Source organism: Hylobates moloch, unplaced genomic scaffold, assembly GCF_009828535.3.
Source record: "Hylobates moloch isolate HMO894 unplaced genomic scaffold, HMol_V3 SCAFFOLD_3, whole genome shotgun sequence".
Taxonomy (NCBI): domain Eukaryota; kingdom Metazoa; phylum Chordata; class Mammalia; order Primates; family Hylobatidae; genus Hylobates; species Hylobates moloch.
The window spans coordinates 81,852,633-81,877,405 of NW_026652278.1; the positions used below are offsets into that span (position 1 = coordinate 81,852,633).

The 24,773-nt window shown below is 37.2% G+C and overlaps 1 protein-coding gene across 12 annotated transcripts in view; it reads right to left on the minus strand.

Moving 5' to 3' along the window:
- PTPN20 (protein tyrosine phosphatase non-receptor type 20) overlaps positions 1-24,773 on the minus strand; it is a 109,675-nt gene that overhangs the window by 13,986 nt on the left and 70,916 nt on the right. For 6 of the 12 annotated variants that reach the window (XM_058436464.1, XM_058436465.1, XM_058436468.1 and 3 more), the window contains 4 exons: positions 16,192-16,526; positions 13,206-13,421; positions 4,595-4,657; positions 3,528-3,901 (listed from right to left, as the gene is read on the minus strand). In XM_058436464.1, coding sequence (XP_058292447.1) covers positions 3,836-3,901; positions 4,595-4,657; positions 13,206-13,421; positions 16,192-16,526 — 680 coding nt within the window. In that variant the 3' untranslated portion in view covers positions 3,528-3,835. Of the gene's footprint in view, positions 1-3,527; positions 4,004-4,594; positions 4,658-13,205; positions 13,422-13,703; positions 13,923-16,191; positions 16,527-22,591; positions 22,698-24,773 lie in introns of those variants that run through there. The other 6 variants (XM_058436473.1, XM_058436467.1, XR_009212842.1 and 3 more) reach the window with 6 other exon arrangements.

The following is a 24,773-nucleotide window of genomic DNA, read 5'->3' on the forward strand; positions in this document are numbered from 1 at the left end:
AGTTCCAAATATTTTGTAACTTCTAATTTTTTCTCTGACTCATAAGTTATTTAGAAGTATGCTGTTTAATTTGCAAATATTTTGGAATTTTAAAAATATCTTCACATTATTGATTTCTAGTTAATTCCATAAGCATACTTTAGTTACATTCTTCTGAAATATAGTGAGACTAATGACCTAAAATATAGTCTCTTTTGGTGAATGTTCTATGTCCGCTTGAAAAGAATGTGTATTCTGCTGTAGTTTAGTGTTCTATAAGTATCAGTTAGGTCAAGCAGGTTGGCAGGGTTATTCAAATCTTTTACGTCTTATTTTCTGTTTACTTGTTCTATCAATTACTTAGAGAAAAATGCTGAAACCTCAAACTCTAATTATGGATTTGCATATTTTTCCAGTTTGATCTTATCCATTTTTGTTTCATGTATTTGAAGCTCTGTATTTGAAATGCTATCCTTAGCATATAGTAAATTCACAAATATAAATGAGTCTGTAATGCTCAACTCTATTTTGTTCCATTTATCTATCTATATATCCATGTGCCAGAATCAGAGTGTTTTAATTACTGTGACTTTAGACAATACTTTGACTATTGCTAAGGCAAACCTTTTCCCTTTCCTCCAGTTAATTTTTCTTTCTCAAAAATATCTTAGCTCTTTTCATACATTTACTGTTCATTTAAAATGTAAGCATCATCTGGGCATGTTCTTGTTAAGTTTAATCTTAAGTATTTCACATATTTTATAAAATATACATTTTATATATGCCTGTTGCTCAGAGATATTTTTCCTGTTGAAGATACAGTACAGGGGTTGGCAAAAATTTTCTTTAAAGGGCCAGGTGGTAAAAATTGTAGGCTTTATAAGACGTGATCTCTGCTGATACTATTCACACAGCCATTGCCATAATACAAAAGCAGCCATAGACAATATGTAAACAAATGGGCACAAAACTTTATTTACAAAAAAAAGCAAGAAGTCAGATATGGCCTGTGGGCCATAGTTTGCTGGTTGCAGATAAAGAGACGGACCAATAGATATAGAGAAAGATTAATTTTTACATAGTTATCTTGTATCTTAACTTCATAATAAGTTTGCTAATACTATTTTTGAGTTGAGTCTATTATTTCTATGTGAACAACATACGAACAAAAGATCATTTTGTTCTAGCTTTCTAATATTTACAGCAGTTATTCCACTTTCGTAGTCTTACTGCATTGGCTAGATAACTCTGGAGCAATACTCAGCTACTGTGCTAACAGGAGGTATTGTTTTGTTAATAGGGGGGCTCTATTTTTTCACCTACAAATTTGATGTTGCTGTTGGTTTCTAAAAAATGTTCTTTATCACGTTCAGGTTTCAGATATGATGTTTGTATTCAATCTTTTAAGATCCCTTCTAATTCAAATTGTTTAATTATGAAGTAATTATCAGTTTTTGATTGAGGCTATAGACAAATGGGTGTTCCAGTGAGCAATCCATCACCCCCATTGAATACCAATGACTTGTTTTTACTTAATAGAGACCTTCTGATTCTTCTTGTTCAATTACGTGAACCTCAAGACAACATAGAAGAAAACGAATTCTTCCCAGGAATTAGAAAAAAATTAAGTAGGAAATAAAAGTTTTTTGTTTTAGACTTTTTAAAGGTGTTTTCCTTTGAGGTTTTTCAATAAAAATAAATCACTAAAATAACGTTTGAGTGCTAAAGGTAAACTTAGCTGAAAATTCAATAATGTTCTAAGGAGATTGAGGGTAAAAGGTCCAAAGGAAGATAAATTACTAACTCTAATATGGAAGAAAAAAATCTAAGATGTTTATTTCTGAAAAGCTTTGGTCTAACATGTAAGCCTCAAGAACATACAACTTTAAAAATATGTATTTAAAATTGAAAGTCAATAAATGTATATATGCTTATATTTAAATATTTTAAAACTTCCTTTAAATTAGCATTCATATACTCACAAAAGTGTCAATGAGAATTTCATATTCATATTTCAGGCAGAAATTGATTCATTATTGATATAAAATTATTTCAATCAGTCAAAAGTTTGCACTTTGGCATTCACCTTCCAAGAATGAAGTGAAAACAAATGCAATTAGTATTTCCATATTCACTGCTTTAATTTCCCTGGAAAACTAAAAATTAGTCTAGCTGTAAAAATATGAGGCACACATTAAAGAAGAGACATGTTTAACATCAAACATTGTGGAATTTTTCTTTACAAGACGATTTCAAGGCCCAGATAAATAAAAATACTTCAGGCAATACATAGTAAATATTTTATTTTAACAATAGCATAGAATTCTTCTGAAGAAAATTGTTATACATTATAGCTATTATTTTACAGTAACAGAGAGAAAATAAAATTAGAGATACAAATATTAAAGGCCAATTATCAAAATGAAATTAACACAGATTATTATTCCTATGAACAATGTAAACAGAATCATCTATTTGATTTAACATCAAATATATTTTTGGCATATAATTATTTTTACAATGAGAATTATTAATTATTCAACCAATTCAAATATACTCATTCAGCCAAAAGAACAAAATAAGCCTCTTAGAAATTCAAGATTTATAGATTGATATTAAACATTTTCTCAATACATAGAATATTCTGATCTCCACTGAGTTAAACTGTACAAACCCTCATATCTATTGTTTTATGGCTTATAATTAGGTATAGCTGGTCACCAGAACTCTTTGTCCAAAATATCACTATTAATTGTACGAGGCAAAGTCCTACAATAAAATTACTGTAATAATGGCCACAGCTTTTCAAAAACAGAATATGGAAGTTTCCATTTTCATGACTATGAATCTGGTTTTCCAAAATCTGGTTCCCAAATCCAGTTTCTAAATGTTTCAACAGAGGTGAGAAAGTAATGGAAATAAATGATTTAATGGAACTCTGGAAAAAAAACTGTCATAGATCTTAGTTTGAAAAATACATCAAACATGGGAGATACCATGAATGACTCAGAATTATATAATAATGCCTATATCAAACTTTATTAGTTAGCTAAAGGGCAAAGAGTAAGAGGCAAGTTAAATGTAATACTTGCTTTCAACAAAGCAGACTAAGTAATATGTTACGTGTTAGGGTGGGATAGGAAAGAACTCAGGCCTGGCAAAAATCTCCTCTTGGACTTTCTATATAAACATCTATTTTAGTTTTGGACTGTTCACCGAGAGGAGCTCTCCCTATCCATGAAATACTTCCCAGACCAACAGGTCTTGGTCTAGCTGCTGTAGGAAGGCAGCAGTGTGAAAATGTAGGAAATGGAAGCCAATTTGTGTCCAAAGTTAGTCCACCCTAACTGGACTCTTTTTAAACTGGGTCATTCAAATGACAGCTAGAAGTACAGGCTCTAGCTAAAGAACATGAATAGGTATCTGTCTTAAAAATGCCTGGAAGAGGTCGTGATTATTGGCCTTATGTTCTCCCAGAATAAGAACTTATAAAATCCTGGAAATCCTCAGCTCTCTCCAGCCACCTTTCCAAATAAAATCTTAACGAATATATTTTAAATCCTTTATTGGGCTCTGTAATCCCTTCAACCAAATAGCCAAGCTGCAATCGTTTTATGTAACATCTGTTTCACTGGAAAATGTGGGAAGGTATTTTGATATTGTCTAGCAAGATCAATGAGTAAACACTGTTCACCCCAAGCCAAATGATGTTGCCCTTCAGGGAGCTTTTAGAAAGAAAATAAATTGATAAACCAAGAAAGCAGACTGTATGCATAGCAAAGCCCTTCAGCACAGTGCGAATATGTTCTTTATGAGGAGGCGCAAAGCCACTTGTGAGAGGCAACAGAAGTCTTTCTTAATCCAAAGTCAGAAGTTTCCGAAGAACTTCAAGCACAATATCGTAACAAAAGTGATACTGCTCCTATATACATATATATAAAAAACAACAGAACGTTAAGTAATTGAATATCAGAATCCACTTTCAGAAAACACATTTGTAATTTTCAGCCACACTGGAAAGTTCCTAAAAAGAGCAAACATTTAACTATAAACACTTAAGAACTTTATGCGAATACATTTTTAAAACTATGAGGAAGATAAATGATCAAAATATAGCTCTTGGCCTAGAACTAGTTACCTTAAGGCTTAACATAACTGTTTTTATTTTATCATTATCCATATTCTATTAATCTACTCTCCCAATGACTACTAACAAATCTGTGACATAAATGATGTCTTTTTATGACATCCCAATAACCTTGACAGTTTAGTGGCAAGTAAATATCTCAAACTGCTATCCAGAAATGTTTTAAAAATAACTTTAGATGTTACTTAAATAGCACGGCATTATGGACGAGGCATGTGTTTGGACACGAGGAGACCTCGACTTCAGGCTTGGCTCCTCCCCTTCTATCTGAGTGACTCCATGGAGCAGGCTTTATTGCTCTGAATTTGAAGTACTTGGTCAGGAATACCAGAGCACCAGAGCAAAACTAATGTCTACCACAAACAGTAGGAATTCAATGAGATTATGCCAATAAAAGAGCTTTATAAGTGGTAAAGTGTTATGCAATGTTAATCTTTATATTCATTATTCTTATAGGTGAAAGCTTACCTTCGTTTGAACCATGCCAGAACGTTGTTCTCTCATTTGGGCCACTATATCCATGATGTTGAACTGTAATAAGATGACAGTAATTTTGTATGATCCACATAGGGGGAAAAACACAAATTCACAGATTGCCAAAAAGACTAAAAGAGATGTCAAGATTTAATCAGAAAGATCTCGTTTTCACTCACAAGAAAATATACTATTTTTAACTTAGCCCAATGGATAAGGGAGACTATTTTAATAGGTTTTCAGGAGAAAGTAGGAAGCAATCATTCATAATAAGAAATGCTCTCCAAAATAAGTAATAAATTTGCCCTTGTGTGTCCCTGTTTGTTATCCAAAGGCAGAACTTAAAGCAGCACTGTAATTCTGGAAAGGCACAGAAGACTTTCTCTGGCCCCAACAATAGCATATCTGTTTCTTATATGAAGATCCCTGTCAACAACTCACACAGAGACCCGGAGCAACAGTTGAGCCAACACTAGATTCCAGACTGTGTGTGGACACCAGTACAGCTGGGTGTGGTCATTGAGTTGGTGCAGGCCTACAAAGGTCTGTTGCTGGTCCACAATGAGTCAAGAAACTGGGAGTGAGTGCTCAGAAACTCTTATGGCAATTTGACACTGGCACAGCACTGAGAAGTGTGCTCAGCTGAACAGGATATAGACCAGCTCAGGTGTTGCTGAACTTGCCTGGAGAGTCACATGTGGGACAAGCTGAGCATGAGTCGTTTCAGCAAGACATTGTGGACACATGTAAATTTTGTCAACTGTAACGCCAAAGCATATAAACATAGAAAACAATAAGCATTCCTTTATTTTCATAGCTTATCATTTTTATAATTAAAATTTTTAATTAACCCTTTTAAAAAACTTTTTGTTTTTTAGAGACAGGGTCTTGCTCTGTTGTCTCGGCTGCTGGAGTACAGTGGTGTCATCATATTTCACTGCAATCTCAAACTACAGTCCTCCCTCCTCAACCTCCTGAGTAGCAAGAACTATAGGTGCGTGCCGCCACGCCCAGCTAACGTTTTTACTTTTATTTTTGTAGAGATGGGGTGTCACTAAGTTGCCCAGGCTGGTTTCAAACTCCTGGCCTAAAGTGATCCTCAGCCTTGGCCTCCTAAGGTGCTGGGATTATAGGCATCAGCCACCATGTCTGCCATAAAAAACATTTTATTTTATAATATAGATATGCAGGAAGTTGTACAGGGTGGCCCTGTGTATCTTTCACCCAGTTTCCCAGATGGTGTCATCTTGTTTAACCAGATATAATATCAAAACCAGGAAACTGACATTGGGACAATCCACAAAGCTTAATTCAGATTTCACCAGTTTTACATGCAACTGTTAGTGAGTGTGTGTGTGTATATGTGCATGTGTGCACGCACACAGCTCCATGCAATTGTATCATATGTGAAGATCCATGTAACTATAACCACAGTTCAGATACAGAGCTGTTCCACCACAAGACTTCCTCCTGCTATGCCTATAGAGTCACACTCACCCACCCCAGTCTCTAACCCTTGGCAAATAGTAATCTGCTCTCCTTCTCTATGCTTTTGCTATTTCAAGAATAAATAGCAAAATTCACTATATGAATAAAATCTCACAATAGCTAACCTTTTGTGATTGAGTTTTTTCCCACCCGGAATAACTTGGAGATCCATCCAAGTTGTTGGTGTAACAATAGTTTGCTTCCTTTTATTGCTAAATAATATCCCATGATGTGGATATGGGCCACTTTATTTAACCATCAATTTGTTGAAGGACATCTGGGTTGTTCTGGTTTTTGGCTATTGTGAATATAATCTGCTATGAACATTTACATATAGGTTTCTGTATGAACATAAATTTTGATTAATCTGGGATAAATGCCCCAAGAGTGTTATTGCTGGGTTATATGTCAACTTTAGTTTAGCTAGGTTTTTTTTTTTTTTTTTTTCCCAAGAAACTGCTCAATTGTTTTCCGCAGTGGCTGGTACCAGTCTACATTTCCAATGTCTCATACATATGGGTAATGTATGAGCAATACAGTTTCTCCAAATCTTCACGTAATTCTCCAAATCCTCACCAGCATTTCTCCAAATCTTCAACAGCATGGGGTGCTGTCACTATTTTTACATAAGCCTTTCTGATAAGTGTATAATCCTACTCCATCCTGGTTTTAATTAGCATTTCCCCAAGGGCTAATGAAGCTGAGCGTTTTTCACATACTTGTCATCTGTATATTCTCTTTGGTGAACTGTCTGTTCATGTCTTTTACCCATTTCTGTTTTTCTTTTTTTTAACTATTGATTTTTGAGGGTTCCTTATAAATTCTAGATCCAAGGCCTTTGTTGGATATGTGCCCTGCATATAGTTACTCTCTAGCTTGTTTTTTTTTTTTTTTTTAAATCGTCTTCATTGGGTCTTTCACAAAACATAAAATTTTAGTTTGCTTTCCCTCTGAGATCAGTGATGGCAACAATGCCTGCTCTCACCACTCTTATTCAACATAGCACTTGACATTTTAGTACAGCAATAAGACCAGAAAGTAAGTAAGATGTATACAGATCAAAAAGGAAGAGACAAATCTATATGCACATGGCATGACTGTCTATGTAGAACATACCAAAGAATCTAAAAAAAAAAAAAAAAACCTACAAAACCTCTAAACACTAATAAGTAAGTTCAACAAGATCACAGGGTACAAGGTCAACAAATGAAAATCAATTAAATTTCTACATACTAGCAATGAATATGTGGAAACTGAAAGTACAAAGACAATACCATTTACAATTGCTCCAAAGAAAATGAATAGGGTAAATTTAACAAAACATACACAAGATCTATACACTGAAAATGACAAAATGCTGATGAAAGAATTCAAAGAAGACCTAAATAAATAGAGATACTTAGCATGTTCATGGATTGGAAGATTCAATACAGTAAAGATGTCAGCTCTCCAGTAAAGGTGTGACTAAGAGTCTATTTGCCGGCCATTACTCTCAAGCACCATCTACTGGATTGAAGCCTAAATTAAACACCCAAAACTCTTCCAGTATACACTGCCTGTGAAATCCAGTGCCAGAATCTAGCCACAAGTATTAATAAATATCCCATACAGAGCGTTGGCCCTCTGAAAGCACCCAGAAATAAAGCCAACTGACTATACTCAGCTTACGCTACAGTCAAACCCTCAAGGGATATAAAGAATATAAAAACAAAAAGCATCATTGAAATGATAGTAAATTCAACAAGATAAAAGAACACCTGCCCCCTCAGAAGAGAAAGACTTAATGCAAGAACTTTGGCAATTCAAAAAGTCAGTGCCTCCTTATCTCCAAATAATTATACTAGCTCGCCAGAAATTGTTCTTAACTAAATGGAGATGACTGAAATGACAAACATAGAACTCAGAATTTGGGTAGTAAGGAAGCTTAATGAGATTCAGGGGACAGCTGAAACCTAATCCAAGGAATTCGGTAAAATGATCCAAGAGTTAAAAAGTTGACAAAGCCATTTTAAGAAACAAACAAACTGACCTTCTGGAATTGAAAAACTCACTATAGAAATTTCATAATACAGTTGGAAGCATTAACAACAGAATAGACCAAGATGAGGAAAGAATCTCAGAGGTCAAAGATTGGTCCTTCAAATCAATTCAGTCAGACAAAAATAAAGAAAAAAGAATTTCGGGCTGGGGGTGGTGGCTCATGCCTATGATCCCAGCACTTTGGGAGGCTGAGGTGGGAGGATCACTTGGGGCCAGGAGTTCGAGATCTGCCTGGCCAACATGGTGAAACCCCAACTCTACTAAAAATACAAAAACTAGTGAGGCATGGTGGCATGCACCTGTAGTCTCAGTTACGCAGGAGGCTGAGGCATGAAAATTGCTTGAACCTGAGAGGTGGAGGATGTAGTGAGCTGAGATCACGCCACTACACTCCAGCCTGGGTGACAGAGCAAGACTCTGTCTCAAAAAAAAAAAAAAAAAAAATTTGAAAATGAACAAAACCTCCAAGAAATAAGAGATTATGTAAAGAGACCAAACCTATGACTCACTGGCATTTCTGAAAGAGAAAGAGTAAACAACTTGGAAAACCTATTTGAAAATATAGTGCACAAAACTTTTCCCAATCTCACTAGAGAAGTCAATAGGCAAATTTAAGAAATTCAGCAAAGTCTTGTGAGATACCATACAAGATGACCATCCTCAAGACATATAGTTAACAGATTCACCAAGGTCAATGCAAAAAAAAAAATCTTAAAGGCAGCTAGAGAGAAAGGTCAGCTTGCCGGGCATGGTGGCTCATGCCTGTAATCCCAGCACTTTGGGAGGCTGAGGCAGGCGGATCACCTGAGGTCGGGAGATCGAGAGAAAGGTGAGCTTACTTACAAAGGGAATCCCATCAGGCTAGGAGTAGACCTCTCAGCAGAAACTTACAAGTGAGAAGAAACTGTGGACCTATTTTCAGCATTATTAAATAAAAGAAACTCCAAACAGTAATTTGATATTCTGCCAAAGGAAGCTTCATAAGCAAAGGAGAAATAAAATCCTTTTCAGACAATTGAAGCTAAGGAAATTCATGAGCACTAGACCAGTCTTACAAGAAGTCCTTAAGGAAGTGCTAAACGTGGAAATGAAAGAACAGTACCTGGCACCACAAAAACACAAGTACATGGCCCACAGACACCATAAAGCAAATACACAATCAAGTTTACAAAGCAGCCAGCCAACAACATGATGGCAGCATCAAAATCTCACATATTGATATAAACCTTGAAGGCAAATGGTCTAAATACCCAACTTAAAAGGCTTAGCATGGCAAATTGGATTAAAAAAACAAGGCCCAACCACCTTCTGTCTTCAAGAGACCCATCTCACATGTAAGAACACCCACAGGCTCAAAGTAAAGGGATGGAGAAAGATCTACCATGCAAATGGAAAACAAAAAGAAAGCAGAGGTCACTATTCTTATATCAGATAAAACAGACTTTAAACCAACAATGATCTAAAAGGACAAAGAAGGGCATTATGCAATGACAAAGGGAAAAATTCAAAAAGAAGACTTAACTATCTTAAATATACACACACCTAACATTGGAGCACCCAGATTCATAAAACAAGTTCCTCTGGACCTAGGAAAAGACTTAGTCACACCATAATATTGGGAGCCTTCAACACCCAACTGACAGGATTACAGAGATCATCAAAGCGAAAAATTAATAAAGAAATTCTGGTCTTAAATTCAACACTTGACCAATTGGACTCAATAAATATCTACAGACTACTCCACTCCAAAACCATAGGATATACAGTCTTCTTATCTGCACATGGAATATACTCTAAGATCGACTATATGCTCAGCCATAAAGCAAATCTGAAAAAATTTAAAAACACTGAAATCATCTCAAGCATAGTACAATAAAAATAGAAATTACTACCAAGAAGATCTCGCAAAACTACACAATTACTTGAAAATTAAACAACTTGCTCCTAAATGACTTTTGGGTAAACAAATGAATTCAGAAATCAAAAAAATTCTTTGAAATTAATGAAAACAGAGACAAAACAAATCAAAATCTTTGGGATGCAGCTAAAGCAGTGCTAAGAGTATAGTTTATAGTGCTAAATGTCTGCATCAAAGAAGTTAGGAAGATCTTAAATGAACAACCTGATGTCACACCTAGAGAAACTAGAAAAAAAGAACAAATCAATCCCAAACTAGCAGAAGAAAACAAATAACCAAAATCAGTGCAGCACTGAATGAAATTAAGATGGAAAAATGCATACAAAAGATCAACAAAACAATTTTTTTTTTTTTTGAGATGGAGTCTCGCTCTGTCTCCCAGGCTGGAGTGCAGTGACCCAATCTCAGCTCACTGCAACCTCTACCTCTTGGGTTCAAGCAATTCTCCTGTCTCAGCTTCCCAAGTAGCTGGGACTGCAGGTGCATGCCACCACACCCGGCTAATTTTTGTACTTTTAGTAGAGACGGGGTTTCGCCATATTGGTCAGGTTGGTGTCGAACTCCTGACCTCAGGTGATCCACCCACCTTGGCCTCCCAAAGTGCTGGGATCACAGGCGTCAGCCACTGCGCCTGATCTGTTTTTTGAAAGAATAAACAAAATTGATAGACTGCTAGCTAAACAACAAAAAAAGAAAATCTAAGCCCAATCAGAAATGACAAAGATGACATTACAACTAATCCCACAGAAATATAAAAGATCCTCAGAGATTATTATAAATATCTATGCACACGAAAATTAGAAAATCTAGAGGAAATGAGTAAATTCCTGAAAACTCCCAAAATTGAACCAGGAAGAAATTACTGTTCAAGAAAACCTGAACAGACGAATAATGAATTCCAAAAGTGAATAAGTAATAAAAATCCTACCAACCAAAAAAAGCCCTGGACCAGACGGATTCACAGCTAAATTCTACCACATGTACAAAGAAGAACTGGTACCAATCCTACTGAAACCATTCCAAAAAATTCAAGGAGGAGGGACTCCTCCCTAACTCATTCTATGAAGCCATTATCATCTTGATACCAAAATCTGACAGAGACACAATGAAAAAAAAGTTCAAGCCAATATCCCTGATGAACATAGATGCAAAAAAAAAAATCCTCAACAAAGTACTAGCAAAACAAATGTAACAACACATCAAAAAGATACTGCACTATGACCAAGTGAGATTTATCCCCAGAATGCAAGTATAACTTGACATATGCAAATCAATAAATATGATACATCACATCAACAGAATGAATGACAAAAACCATAGGAGAATCTTAATAGATGTGGAAGAAGCATTTGATAAAATTCAACATGCTTTCATGATAAAAAAAAAAAACTCTCAACAAATGAGGCATAGAAGGAACATACCTAAACACAATAAAGACGATATATGACAAACACACAGCTAAGATCATACTGAATGGAGAAAAGCTCAAAGCCTTTCTTCTAAGAACTGGAAAACAAGTCAAGAATGCCCACTTTTACAATTCTTATTCAGTATAATGTTGGATGTCCTAGCCATTGCCATTAGTCAAGAGAAAGAAATAAGGGGCATCCAAATTGGTAAAAGGGAAATTAAATTGTCCTTCTTTGCATGTAACATGACTATATATGTCATGTTACATATATAGTCTAATGACTATACTAACTAATGACTCTACCAAAACACTCTAAGAACCAATAAACTAATTCAGTACAGTTGCAGGATACAAAGTTGACATACAAAAATCAGTGATATTTCTAGACATCAATAATGAACTAGCTGAAAGGAAATAAAGAAGGTGATCTTATTTACAATAGCTATAACAAAAAAACACCTAGGATAAATTTAACCAAAAAAGTTTAAGACCTCTATGAGGAAAACTATAAAACACTGATGAAAGAAATGAAGAGGACAGAAACAAATGGAAATAATCCTATGCTAATGAATTGGAAAATGGAATACTACACAGCCATAAAAAAGAGTGAAATCCTGTCATTCACAGCAATATGGACAAGTCTGGAGAACATTGTATTAAGCAAAACAAGGCAGGCACAGAAAGATAAATACTGCATGTTCTCATTTATATATGAAAGCTAAAAAATCGAGCTCATGGAAGTCGAGAGTAGAACTGTGGGTATTAAAGATGATAAGGAAAGGTTGACTAACAAATATAAAATTACAGCTAGATAGGAGGAATGATCTCTGGTGTTCTGCATCACTATAGGGCAAATATGGTTAACTATAATTTATTGTATATATTTAAAGAGCTAGGAGAGAAGATTTTTGATGTTCACAGCACAAAGAAATGAGAAATGCTTGAGGTGATGGATATGGTAACTACCTTGATCTGATCACTACGCATTGTATACATGTATCTAAATATCACTCTCTGTACCCCACAAATATGTACGATTATTACATGTCAACTAAAAATAAAAGGAAAAACAACACAGATGGAATCACTTTAACAAATAAAACTTGAGAATAAAAATAATCATAAAGGAAATATTGTAATCATCACATCTGATTCCTGTGTCTATCTCTTAGCTGGTTCCAAATTAAAAAGAAGAGTAAAGGACTGTGAATTATTGACTCAAACTCAATTATATTATTATATTTATTTTGCAAATGAGAAAACTAGATTTGAGAGAGGATGAGCAATTTACCCAAAGTCACCAAAATCTAAAGTATGTGGCAAAACAGGCAGTCAAACAGGGACCCCTCATTAACTCAGAAGTCTACATTTTTTTCTCACATTCTTATGTGTGCTTGTCACTTATATTCATTAAAAACAGGCACATTCCATCAACATTCTCTAGTAAGAGTCTAAACACCCTGTGTAAGATACAGGGAAGGAAAAGGAAATGGAACTCACATTTTCTGTGTATCTATTATGTTCCTGACACTGTCCTAAGCCGTTATTTACATTACATACTTTAATCCTCACAAACACCCCCAGGAACCTGCAGCAAGTTCAGTGAGAATCAGGTATCCAAAGCTCATGTGCTTTTAATTTACTAAGTTGCTTTTGAAGACCAAATATTAGTCTTCCAAACGATCAGGCTGTTAAATGTAGTGTGTTTACCAACAGCATCAGTTTATCTGCTTGATTCACACACTTACTGAACAGTTCTTTACGATGGCACAGAAGACGACATCCACACATAGGAACACCCCTGTCCGGCCTATGCCGGCACTGCAGTGAACAACCATGGGTCCTGTAAGGTGGCTCTTCCTTGCATAACGAATATATTTTATGAAGCTATCTGCTGAGGCAGGAGTGCCATGGTCTGGCCACTTGGTGAACTGCAACTGTTTTACAGAGTGACTAGTTCCCGTCTGTTAGAGAAAGAAACAGAGCGAGAAAGATATTTATTGATTTCTTATATTAGAGACCTCACATCAACTTCTAATATTCAAATGATAATAATAATGGCTATATGGTATTAACTTGGTATTATATAGAACTTTCAAAAAGTACTCAAACCTCTTTTTGATGTTTATAAGAATTCTGGAAGTTGCTAGGAAGAGAGGTTTTCTCCATTTTACAAAGGAGAGCACAGTAACAACAATAAAAATACCAGTATTAACAGGTAACAAAAATTAAGCACTTGCTGTGTGGCAGGTCCTATGCTAGGGGCTTCACATGAATTCTCTCCTTTAATCTTCACATCAACCATGTGAGGTAGGCACCATTTTATCTCCATTTTACAGATGAAAATTTAAGGATGAGGGGGACGAGAGATGTATGCTAGGTCAGAAGGTTCACACGTTTAGAGCTGGAACTGTAATGTAGGTGTCTTGAATTCTAATCTACCGTCATTCTTCTGTACCATGAGGCTGCAGGAAAACCAAGATTTCAAAATGCTTAGAGTGAGAGATGGACTGTCATGTTAGGAATAAGACCAAAAGGCAATGTATCTTAGTTTAGAAATGACATATGAAATTTAATTAAGACATACAGGTGTCTGACAAGAGAGGCACCAATCTCTTCCAGCGATGAAGATAGGGTAGTCAATGACCATGAGAGTAGATTGTGGGTCCCACTATTGTGCTGAGTCCCCTTGAAGTGGAGTCATGAAACTCTTACCAGCATTGTCAGATAAAGCACTTTGAATTTACATATGTCATCCAAAGGGATCATGACCCTTTCCTCAGTGTGGGGCCCTTATTTTACCACACATGGGACCCTAATGGAAGAACTCAAAATGAGTTTCTCACTTCTCCTCTGCTTCTCCCAAATGCACCTCTTTTTCCTAAGCTTCCTCAGTAAAGATGCTAGTGCTCAGAGCTCTATTCTAATCCACAGTGTCGACTGAAATTTGTGATAGTTAATTTTATGTGTCAACTTAGTTGAGCCCTGGTATCCAGATACTAGGCCAAATATTATTTTGTGTCTCTGTGAAGGTATTTTTTAGGTGAGATTAACATTTAAATTGGTAGAATTTGAGTAAAGCAGGTTATTCTCCATAAAGTGGGTTGGCTTCATCTAATCAGCTGAAGGCCTTAATAGAACAAAAACTAACCTCCCATGAGCAAGAAGGAATTCTACCAGCAGATTGCTTTTGGACTCAAACTGCAATTCTTCCCTGGGTCTTCAGCCTACTTTCCCACCCTGCAGATTTGCCAACCCTCCACAATCACTTGAACCAACTCCTTAAAATTAATCTCTCTCTCTGGATGAGTCCCATAGCCTGTATTCAGGGATCTCAATGTTATACTGCTAGAAAAAAAATACATAATCACATATTTTGTTGCTATTGCAAATGTGTGGGTCAAACCTCAGCATCACTCAGCAACCCTTTTCCTGGTGATTGTGCTCCAATCAACTTCTTTGGTGATGACTCCAAAACTCACCATTCTCTACAAGTTTCCTGTTCAACTCCTATTCCCTTCACTCCTGTTAACACATGTATCACCTACCTGCCAACTGAATCCACTAGAGCAATCTAACTCATTGCTTTCTCCTATAGACCATTCCTTTTCTGTTTTCTATTAGACCAAGAAATCCATGAATTATTCTAGACCAATGCTTCTCAACAGAACTTTCTATACTGAAGCAAATGTCTTAAATAGTGGCAATATAGTAGCCACTATCAACATGTGACTAATAAGCCCTAGAAATGTGGCTACTGCAGGTGAGGAACTCAATTTGGTTATTTTACATAAATTTAAATAACTTAAATTTAAACTTAAATATCCACATGTGGTTACTGTATTGAACATATTTTCAACCCCTCCTCTGTCACTTATAAATCATAAGTCATAAGTCACATATAAGTCTCCCAATTTTATCTGCAAAACACTTGCGTCTGTGCTTTCCACCCCCATGCCAACAGCCGTAGTTGATCACGTCACTTACTAAAAGTCTTCAATGTCTCCCAGTTATCTTCATAATAAAGTTCATGCTACTTAGCTGAAATTTAAGACATTTCACATTCTAGCTGGGCCCTGTTTACTTTTGATAACCTCATCTCATCTTTTATTACTCCCTGGCACTGAACTTTTACATTTCAGAAACACTTAACTACTTATATTTGTCTCTACACACACCTTATGCTATTTTATATTTTGATCATCTACTTTCTCCCTCCATCTTTCTCATTTGCATAATTCTCAAAACAAATGCCACCTCCTCCAATAAACCTGTCTCAAAACCCCAAGTAAAGCTAAGTATTTACCTTCTGAGCCCCAAAGTGCCCAAGACATATCTCAACATTATCACTGAACATGGTAAGTTAGGTATCTATCAGTGAGTGTACCAACCTCTCCACTACTCGGTAAGTACTGATAGTGCCTGGCCCAGTGATTAGCATACCTTAAGGACTCAATAGGTATCTGCCACACTTGGCAGAGGCAGGTATAACCCAGAATCAGACAACTTCAACAGTCACTCTCCCTGCCCCACCTCTCTTTTCCAATTTTTTCTTCCCCACAGAATCTGGTTAAGGAGAAGTAGAAGTGGTGGTGGCTTCTGGTACCAGGGACAAGTAAAAAGTTACTTAAGAAGTATCATCGATCTATTTTCCATCCTACTCCTAACTTCTAGTTCTAAGACATCTGCTTATGTGGTGAAACATATATCTAATACTGATGTTTAAAAACTTACGGACTTCTCCACAACTTGAAACATTCGAATGATGAAATATTGAAGTATCTGGTAGTTCTCCAGGAATACACGGAAGTGTTTCAATTCCAGTGGCTTCTTCGGAGAAATGGGCCAGTAATGGTAGCATTTGATAATTCCACCTTCTATCTCTCTGGTTATCATGGCAATAACATTAGAATTATTTTCCAACACCATTTGCCAAAAGTCATCTATGGTGCTCAGCAGTGGTCCTTGAGTAGCGATATAAAAGTACTCTTCTCCACAATTGACTATTCTAATATAACTAGCATTGATGTAGTCCTTGCTTTTTCCAAGAGGAACGCGTGTTGAATCATCTATTACAGAAACAGAAACATCTGGTAGATAAAGGTTGGAGATACATCACACCCAGACTTCACGAAAGGATTTCACACACGTAAATCCATATATCTCTTTGACCAACACAGAAGATAGCCTAGGAGTTTCTTTTCAAAAGGGTTGAATCCATGGGTTTAAATTATTTCCTCCCTGAAAACTATTGGCATGACCTAAGAAATATACAATTATGGGATGTTTATTTTTCCGATCAGTTTTTAATAAATACAGAATGATATCATTAGCATCCAGGTACTTTTGGAAATTTCTGCTAGAAGTGGCATGGGCAAGATTAAGTCAAGGGAAGTATCCTCTAGTTTGCGACTGAACACAACAGAGGAGAAACTCTTTGTGGGAGTAAATGAATGATATTCTCCTGCAAATCTGAAACCTGCAAACCCAGAGCAGCAGGGGCCAGGGGAAAAAAAATCTGATAGTTGACTGCAGACAAATTCTAGGATTAATGGAATTCCACCAGTGTCCCCAAACCAGACAGCTATATTTTATGTCCATTCTCAGCCTTCATCTGGTGATGGGACATGTTATTCAAAGCAAAGATATTGTGGCAAAAGGATGCTACCAAGAGGATTTGCTCCAAGTAATATGGGACTCATCTAACATGGACTGTTATAACAAATACAAGAGGGAAAACAAGCTATTTGGCCTACTAAGCTTCACTGCTCCAGGAGTTCCTTCTTCACCTGACACAGACATCTGAAGCTCTGGTTCCACCACCATCCCCACATTGACAGCAGAAACACACACTGCAAAGGAGGCCCTTCTCTGCTATGCAGCTCTCTCACCAATAACCTCTCCTTACTACTCAGAATCACATGGACCACTTATCTAGTAAATATGCTGACAAGACCTGAACAGGCATTTATATAATATCTGGCAGAACTCTTCTCAAATTTTAACATAGCACACAGAAACTTCCCCTTGTAAATATGAATGAACAGAAAAAACAGCCAGGCGCGGTGGCTCACACCTATAATCCCAGCTACTCAGGAGGCTGAGGCAGGAGAATCACTTGAACCAGGGAGGCGGAGGCTGCAGTGATCTGAGACCGTGCCACTGTACTCTAGCCTGGGTGGCAGAATGAGTGAGACTCTATCTCAAAAAAACAAAAAAAATTGCTAGATATATAAAGATACCCAAGTATTTCAAAAAGGGAGCCCGTTCTAAAAAATCACAACAAATATTCTCCTTTCTATAAAAGGTGATAACACCTTAAAAACTCCTATTTGTATATTAAATAAAATTCAAGAGAGCATTAATTATTTAAAACAATACTTTATATCTATGTTTACTAACAAATATGTTATATTACTAAATTATAAAGGCGATAACAATGGCTTTGTAGGGAGATCTTTCATCATATTTATGTAGACATATGATGATATATGTCATATAATAGTAATAAGCCTGGCAAGTGTTCATCACAATGTTAGCAGTAGTTATTACAGTATCTAAACTGTATAAATTACTTCAGAGTAAAAAAAGCATTTTTTAAATTTTGAAATGAGATTAAATACGTGAAAATTAAATAATCTAAAATAATAAAAGCTTGATTTCATACAAAAGTCACAATCATTCAACTCAAACTCCTAAAGCAGGAATTGAACAGAAAAACAAATTTATGTTTAGAAAACCAGCTTAAAAATTTTTCCCACAACTCAGAAAAAAAAGATTAAAAAAAACCTACAATAATGATTAAAATGCTAAAAGACACAGCACATACAAGGGGAATATAAAAAAGGAATTTCAGAAGCAAACTGTGGAATTCACTGCAGAAAAGAAATAATTCAAGTGATCATAGGAAAGCTCCCTAACAGAAGCGAAAGTACTAACAGAATGCAGTGAAACATGCATACCAGGTTCAAGCAGCATGATATGCTACATGTATCACCCTGTGAACTCCAAAACAAACCTTTGAGGGAGGTGCTATTATATTCATACTTTTCAAATCAAGAATCTGTACACAGTAACTTGTTCCATATTATGCAGCAATCTTCTAGACTCCACAGACTAGGTAAATCTAGACTCTGGTCCAAAAATAATTCTATGCTCTGTTGTCTATCAAGGAAGACTCAAGTTTGCAGACAGAAAGGCCTAAGTGTCAGACAACATTAATGAAGAGAGCCACTAAGACCCCTAGACCAGCAGAGCATAAGGCCACAGGAACAAGAAGCAAAAATTATGCTAATGGATGACTAGGGGTAATGGCGACTGGTGCCACTCCCATTTCCACCCCTTGATTCTTGAATCCTGGCTGTGGTAGAGACAGCATCATATATTGGATGCGGACATGGGGCATATATAATCTCCTGAAGAACATTACCCCAGCCCTGTAAGGTACTGCCACCTAGCTTTCACTGTAATTGAGTCTTCAAAAGGCCATTCATCCATTCTATCAAGCCAGCTGCTTTGAGAGCATAAGGAATATGGTAACATAGTGGCAGTGAGGCCATTGCCACAAGGTATTTGCCACAAAGTGAGTTCCTTGATTACAGCAATGCTGTATGGAATACCACGATGGTGGATAAGGCATTCTGTAGGTCCACAGATGGTAAATTGGTGGGAGCACTGTGTGCAGGGAAGGCAAATCCATACCCAGAGTTACTGTCTATTCTAGTAAGAAAAAAGCACTGCTACTTCCATTATAGAAGTGGTCTCGATGTAATCAACCTGCCATCAGCTAGCTGGCTGATCATCCCATGGAATAGTGCCCATTAGGTACTCAGTGTTGGTCTCTGTTGCTGGCAGATTGGACACTCAGTAGTAGCTGTAGCCAGGTCAGCCTTGGTGAGTGGAAGTCCATGTTGCTGAGCTCATACATAACCTCCATCCCTGCCACTATGGCCACTTTGTTCATGAGACCTATGGGCAATGACACAATGAAAGGGGTGGCTGGGGGAATAGTCTAGCTGATATTCATAGAGCAAGTCACTCTATTCACTTGATTATTAAAGTCTTCCTCTGCTGAGATCAACCGTTGGTGAGCATTCACATGGGATACAAATATCTTTGTGTTTGTGCCTATCTAGCAAGGTCTATTCACCTGCCTCTTCCCCAGACCTTATTGTTACCAATTTTTCCAATCATATTCCTTCAAAGTCCCTGACCATCCGGCTAAGCCATTAAACATAGCCCATGAATCAGTACACATTTATACCTCTGGCCATTTCTCCAAGCAAAAAAAAAACAAAAACAAAAACAAAAACACCAAGTGCACTACCCAATGTTCTGCCCACTGGGAGTATTTCTCTTCACCACTGTCCTTCAGAGATGTCTCAAAAAAGGGGCTGTAGTGCTGTAGCTGTCCTCTTCTGAGTGGTACCTTTATATCACGCAGAACCTTCTGTAGATCAGGTCCAAGTCTTTTCTTCTGTCAGCTGATCATAGGCAACTCCTCATGAGGCAATAGGTGCAGGCTGAAGAGAGCAGGTAATGTAGCAGGGGTAGGAACAGTGAGCATTTGGGCAGCTTCTTCGTGTAACTTATTCATGCCTTCAGGATCTGCTGAAGCCCAATCTTGTATTTACCACTTTCATTTGATGGTGGAGTGCTGCTGTGTATGCCCAACTTTATGGCTTGGTGGCCCATAGTTAAGCATTCTCTACTTAGTTCTCTATGAAGCAGTCTCTACTAAGGCCCAGTAGTAGGCCAAAAGCTGTTTCTCAAAAAGAGTCCACAGAGGGTGGCAAGAATTTGCTCTAAAATCCTACGTGCCTGCACTGTGACTCATCTAAAGGGGTCTGCCAAAGGTCCAAACAGCACCCTTATCTGCCAGTGACACTTCAAGCACCATTGGATCTGCTAGATCATACAGCCCACGTGGCAGAGAGGCTTGCATGGCAGACTGAACCTGTTTCAGAGCCTTCTCTTGCTTTGGGCCCCACTCAAAACTAGCAGTTTTTCACATCACTTAGTAAATGGACCAGAGTAGCACATCCAAATAAGCAATGTTTCCTCCAAAATGCCTAGGTTCACTAGCCATTGTGCCTCTTTTTTGCTTGTAGGAAGAGCCAGATACAATTTATCCTTCACCTTATGATTATCTCAACATGTCCCATACCACTGGACCTCTAGAAATTTCACTGAAGTAGAAGGCCACTGAATTTTTGTTGGATATATCTCCTACCCTCTGACAGACAAATAAGAATAAAGCATTTGCTACTTCTTGTTCACTAGGTCCAATCAGCACAATGTCATCAGTGTAATAAACCTCTTAATATCATGTGGAAGGGAAAAGCGATTGAGATCCCTGAAAACTAATTACAACATAGGCTGAAAAGCGATTGAGATCCCTGAGAACTAATTACAACATAGGCTGTCCCCTGAGGTAGGACAGTGAGGGTGTATTGCTGGCCCTGCCAGCTGAAAGTAAACTACTTTTGGTGTTCTTGATTAATAGGTATAGGGAAAAAAGCATTTCCCAGATCAATAGCTACATAGCAGGTATGAAGAGACGTGCTGATTTTCTAAGGCAATGAAACTATATCTGGTATGGCAGCTGCAACTAGAGTCACCATCTGAGGAAGCTTACAATAATCCACTGTCATTCTCCAAATTCCATTTCTTTTTTGTGTAGGCCAAATAGGTGAGTTGAATGGGATGTGATAGATATCAACATCACTTCATCCTTAAAGTCCTTGATGGAGGCATTAATATCAGCAATCTCTTCAGGAATGTAGTATTGCTTTTGCTTTTTTACTATTTTCCTAGGTAGAATCAGTTCTACTGGCTTCCATTTGCCCTTTCCTGCCATAATATTCCTCACTCCACAGGTCAGAGAAGCAATGTGGGGATTCTACTAGTTGCTGAGTATATTTACTCCAATTATTCATTCCAGGGCTTGGAAAATAATCACAAGATGGTTTTAGGGACCTACTGAGTCCACTGTGAAATGAACTTGAACTAAAGCTCCATTGAATATCTGACCTCCATAAGCCCCTGCTTTGATCTGTAGACCGCAGTGATGTTTTGGGTCTCCTGGAATTGGTGTCAATTCAGAGCCAGTGTCCAGTAGTTTCTGAAAGGTCTATTTTCTTTTTCCAAATGTACAGTCACCCTGGCAAAAGGCTGTAGGTCCCTTTGGGGAAGGCTGAAAGATTAACAGTATACATTTTTGGCAGTGTGCCAGGGTCCTCCCTTTGATTCAAGGTGTTCTCTGTGTGTAAACTGGCTCAAGTCTGGGAAGTTATTGACTGGTTGTGATTCTCTGTTCCTATGGTTCAGGTTAGAATTTTGCTCACTTGACCTAGAACTCTTCTGCTTACACATATCAAGGAAGAATTTAGTAGATGTCCCATCTAGTTCACTTCTAGGAACACCATGATCAACTAATCAACACCACCAGTCTCTACAAGTCAGACTGTTCTGATTGCTGCTTTGACTCTGCTGTCTATTACCATACCACACTCACCTTGCCTTTGGCTATCAAGTGCCACCACCTGGCCCTTATCTCTCTGGGATCCAGTTATACCCACTGCATTCAGGTTTCCCAACTCAGTGGCAGCAATTTCCACTGCAATATCTGAGCTACAGAGAAGAACAATCACAGTATTCTTCAAGGATGCTGGGACTCGCCTCATAAATATATTTCTCACAGTTATGAGAAAAGTATATCCTCTGGACCTCCTAGGGTGGGTGCGCAGGTCTTAAATGATAAACCCAATCTAATGTTCCAATCTCCCTAATCCTTTGGATCCCTTCCTTCACAGTATATAGTATATCGAGGCAGTTCTGGTATTTTATCTTCATGTAGACTGGGCTACCTTTTGGTCCATTTAATACAACCAACAAAATAAACTGTAAGAGCTCTAACTCCCTAAGCCACATATTAAGTCCAGAATCTCTTCTTTGTGGTCCCATTTCAATAAATTCAGCCTGATCAAACACTAAGTTCCTTCCACCATTGTCCCACACCCTTAAAATCCCTCCCCACAAATATTTCCCAGATTTCTTCAGTATAAATTGGAAAAATCATGTAGCTCTTTTGTAGTGTAACATACCTCCCCATTGGTCACACTTTGTACCTTACCTTTAAGGGCCTGCTGGGACTTGAGTCTAGTTATAGGTCTAGAAGCAATGAAGGATGGTGGCTGTGAGTCTTGAGAAGAATCAGCAATGTCTTGCAAGGCAACAAACTCAGGGGAGGTAATAAAAGTTTCCTCAGGTAAAGTAGCATTAATCTCCTCAGATGGGGGTGGCATGGCTGCTTTTACTGGCAAGGAAGACTCATCAGGGTCAAGGGGTTTGACACACCCAGCTTTATAAGGCTCTTCACATATGTCTCCACTCCAATTTCCAAGATCCCATTCCTTCTCAGTCAATGCCCTCATTTTAACAGCAGACACCCTAAAAGGGTGGGGATTCAATCTGCACTGTAATTCAGCCATTTTCAGGATGAGATTTTGGGTTTAGTTTTCAATAATCTCAGTTTTGTTATTATAAAATATATAACAACAGAAAGAGAAACTTTTGGGTTATTTATGCGGCACTTGAGCTGGGAAATTTAATCCCTAAGATCATCCTTTCCTTCTCTACATTAGGAGTAACTAGCCAATCTCATTGTTCTCATGAGAACTCACAAATGTTCTAAGGTATCAAATACAGACACCCAAAACCTTGCTTCTTCTAAGTGTCTGAATAGGATTACCTAATGGCAATACTTTGCATATCTCTACTGTCACATTACACTATGAAATATTAATACTCTATTCACTACTGAAAAGTCATTAATGCCTTTAGATCTTATCAGATTAGGGAAGTAATTCATAAAACTCATCCTTAAAATTCTGTTCCTCTAGAATTGCTCTCAGTACCAAATTCTGTTACTCTAGATTCTCTAGATAAATAGAATCAGTGGGCTGTATATATACACTGAGAAAGATTTATTTTAAAGAACTGACTCATGATTGTGGGGACTGGCAAGTCAATACCTGCAGGGCAGGCCAGCAGGTTAGAAACCCAGGGAAAAGTTGACATTGTAGTCTTGAGTGAAAAGGCAGTCTGGAGGTAGAATTCCTTCTTCCTCTGGAAATTTGAGCCTTTTTTTCTTAATGACTTCAACTGACTGAGTGAGGCCCACTCTCATTATGGAGGCTAATCAGCTTTACTCAAAGTCTGCTAATCTAAATGTTAATTACATCTTTAAAAAATACCTTCACACCAACATGTAGACTAATATTTGACCAAATAGCTGAGTATCATAGCCTAGCCTAGTTGACACATGAAATTAACCATTAAACAGGCTAAAAATTTTAGTAGATGATTTGAAGGAGGAAAGTTTTTTTAAAAACTTAAATTAGTTTCCTATAAGACCAAGTGAAAGAAGAAAAATGAGAGAGAGAGATAAAGTACATGCAAAACTACAGAGGTAGAAGAAGTAACAAGAGAAAAGGTTTTACAAGATAGAACCAAGAGGCAACCCTAAAATGCACAGAAACTAAAAAAAAAAAAAAAAAACAAAAAAAAAAAACAAGAGTAGACTGAAGAGTAGAAATTACAGCTAAAGGAAGATCAATTAAAGGGTTTATTTGTCTAGGTAAGAATGATGGAAATGAAGCACACCTGGTAACATTATTTAATTCCAGGAAAATAGGTAAAGATTTTGAAATAAAAGAACATATTTCTCATGAAGAAAAGGAGTCAGATGGCCACTACAGTTCTCATCTAAAACACTGGAAGGAAGAGGACAGTGAAGTAACACTCAGGGAAAAAAAAACGAGAAAAAAAAGAACTAAAACCCAAGATTCCTAAAACCAACAAGGATATTCATTTATCAGGATAAAAAAAAAAGAAAGATAAAGGTAGAGTTTGAGACTGCATCAACTACTTATACCCATCTCCAATCAAACAATTAATTCATCAGAGCAGTGATTTCAAATTAAGGGAAAAGAGAAAGAAAATGAAGTAATAGCAACAAATACTACAAAACATAGTTTCATATCTATAAGAAGAATGACAAGAGCCAGGCATTTCAGCTACTTGGGAGGCTGAGGCAGAAAGATCACTTGAAGCCAAGAGTTTGAGACCAGCCTAAGCAAAAGCGAGAGTCCCTGTCTCTAAAAAAAATTAAATGAATAAAAAATTAGCTGGGTATGGTGGCACATGCCCATCCCCATAGTCCCAGCTACTTGGGAAGCTGAGGTGGGAGGATTGCTTGAGCTCAGGAGTTTGAGGTTTCAGTGAGCTATGATTGTGCTATTGCACTCCAAGTA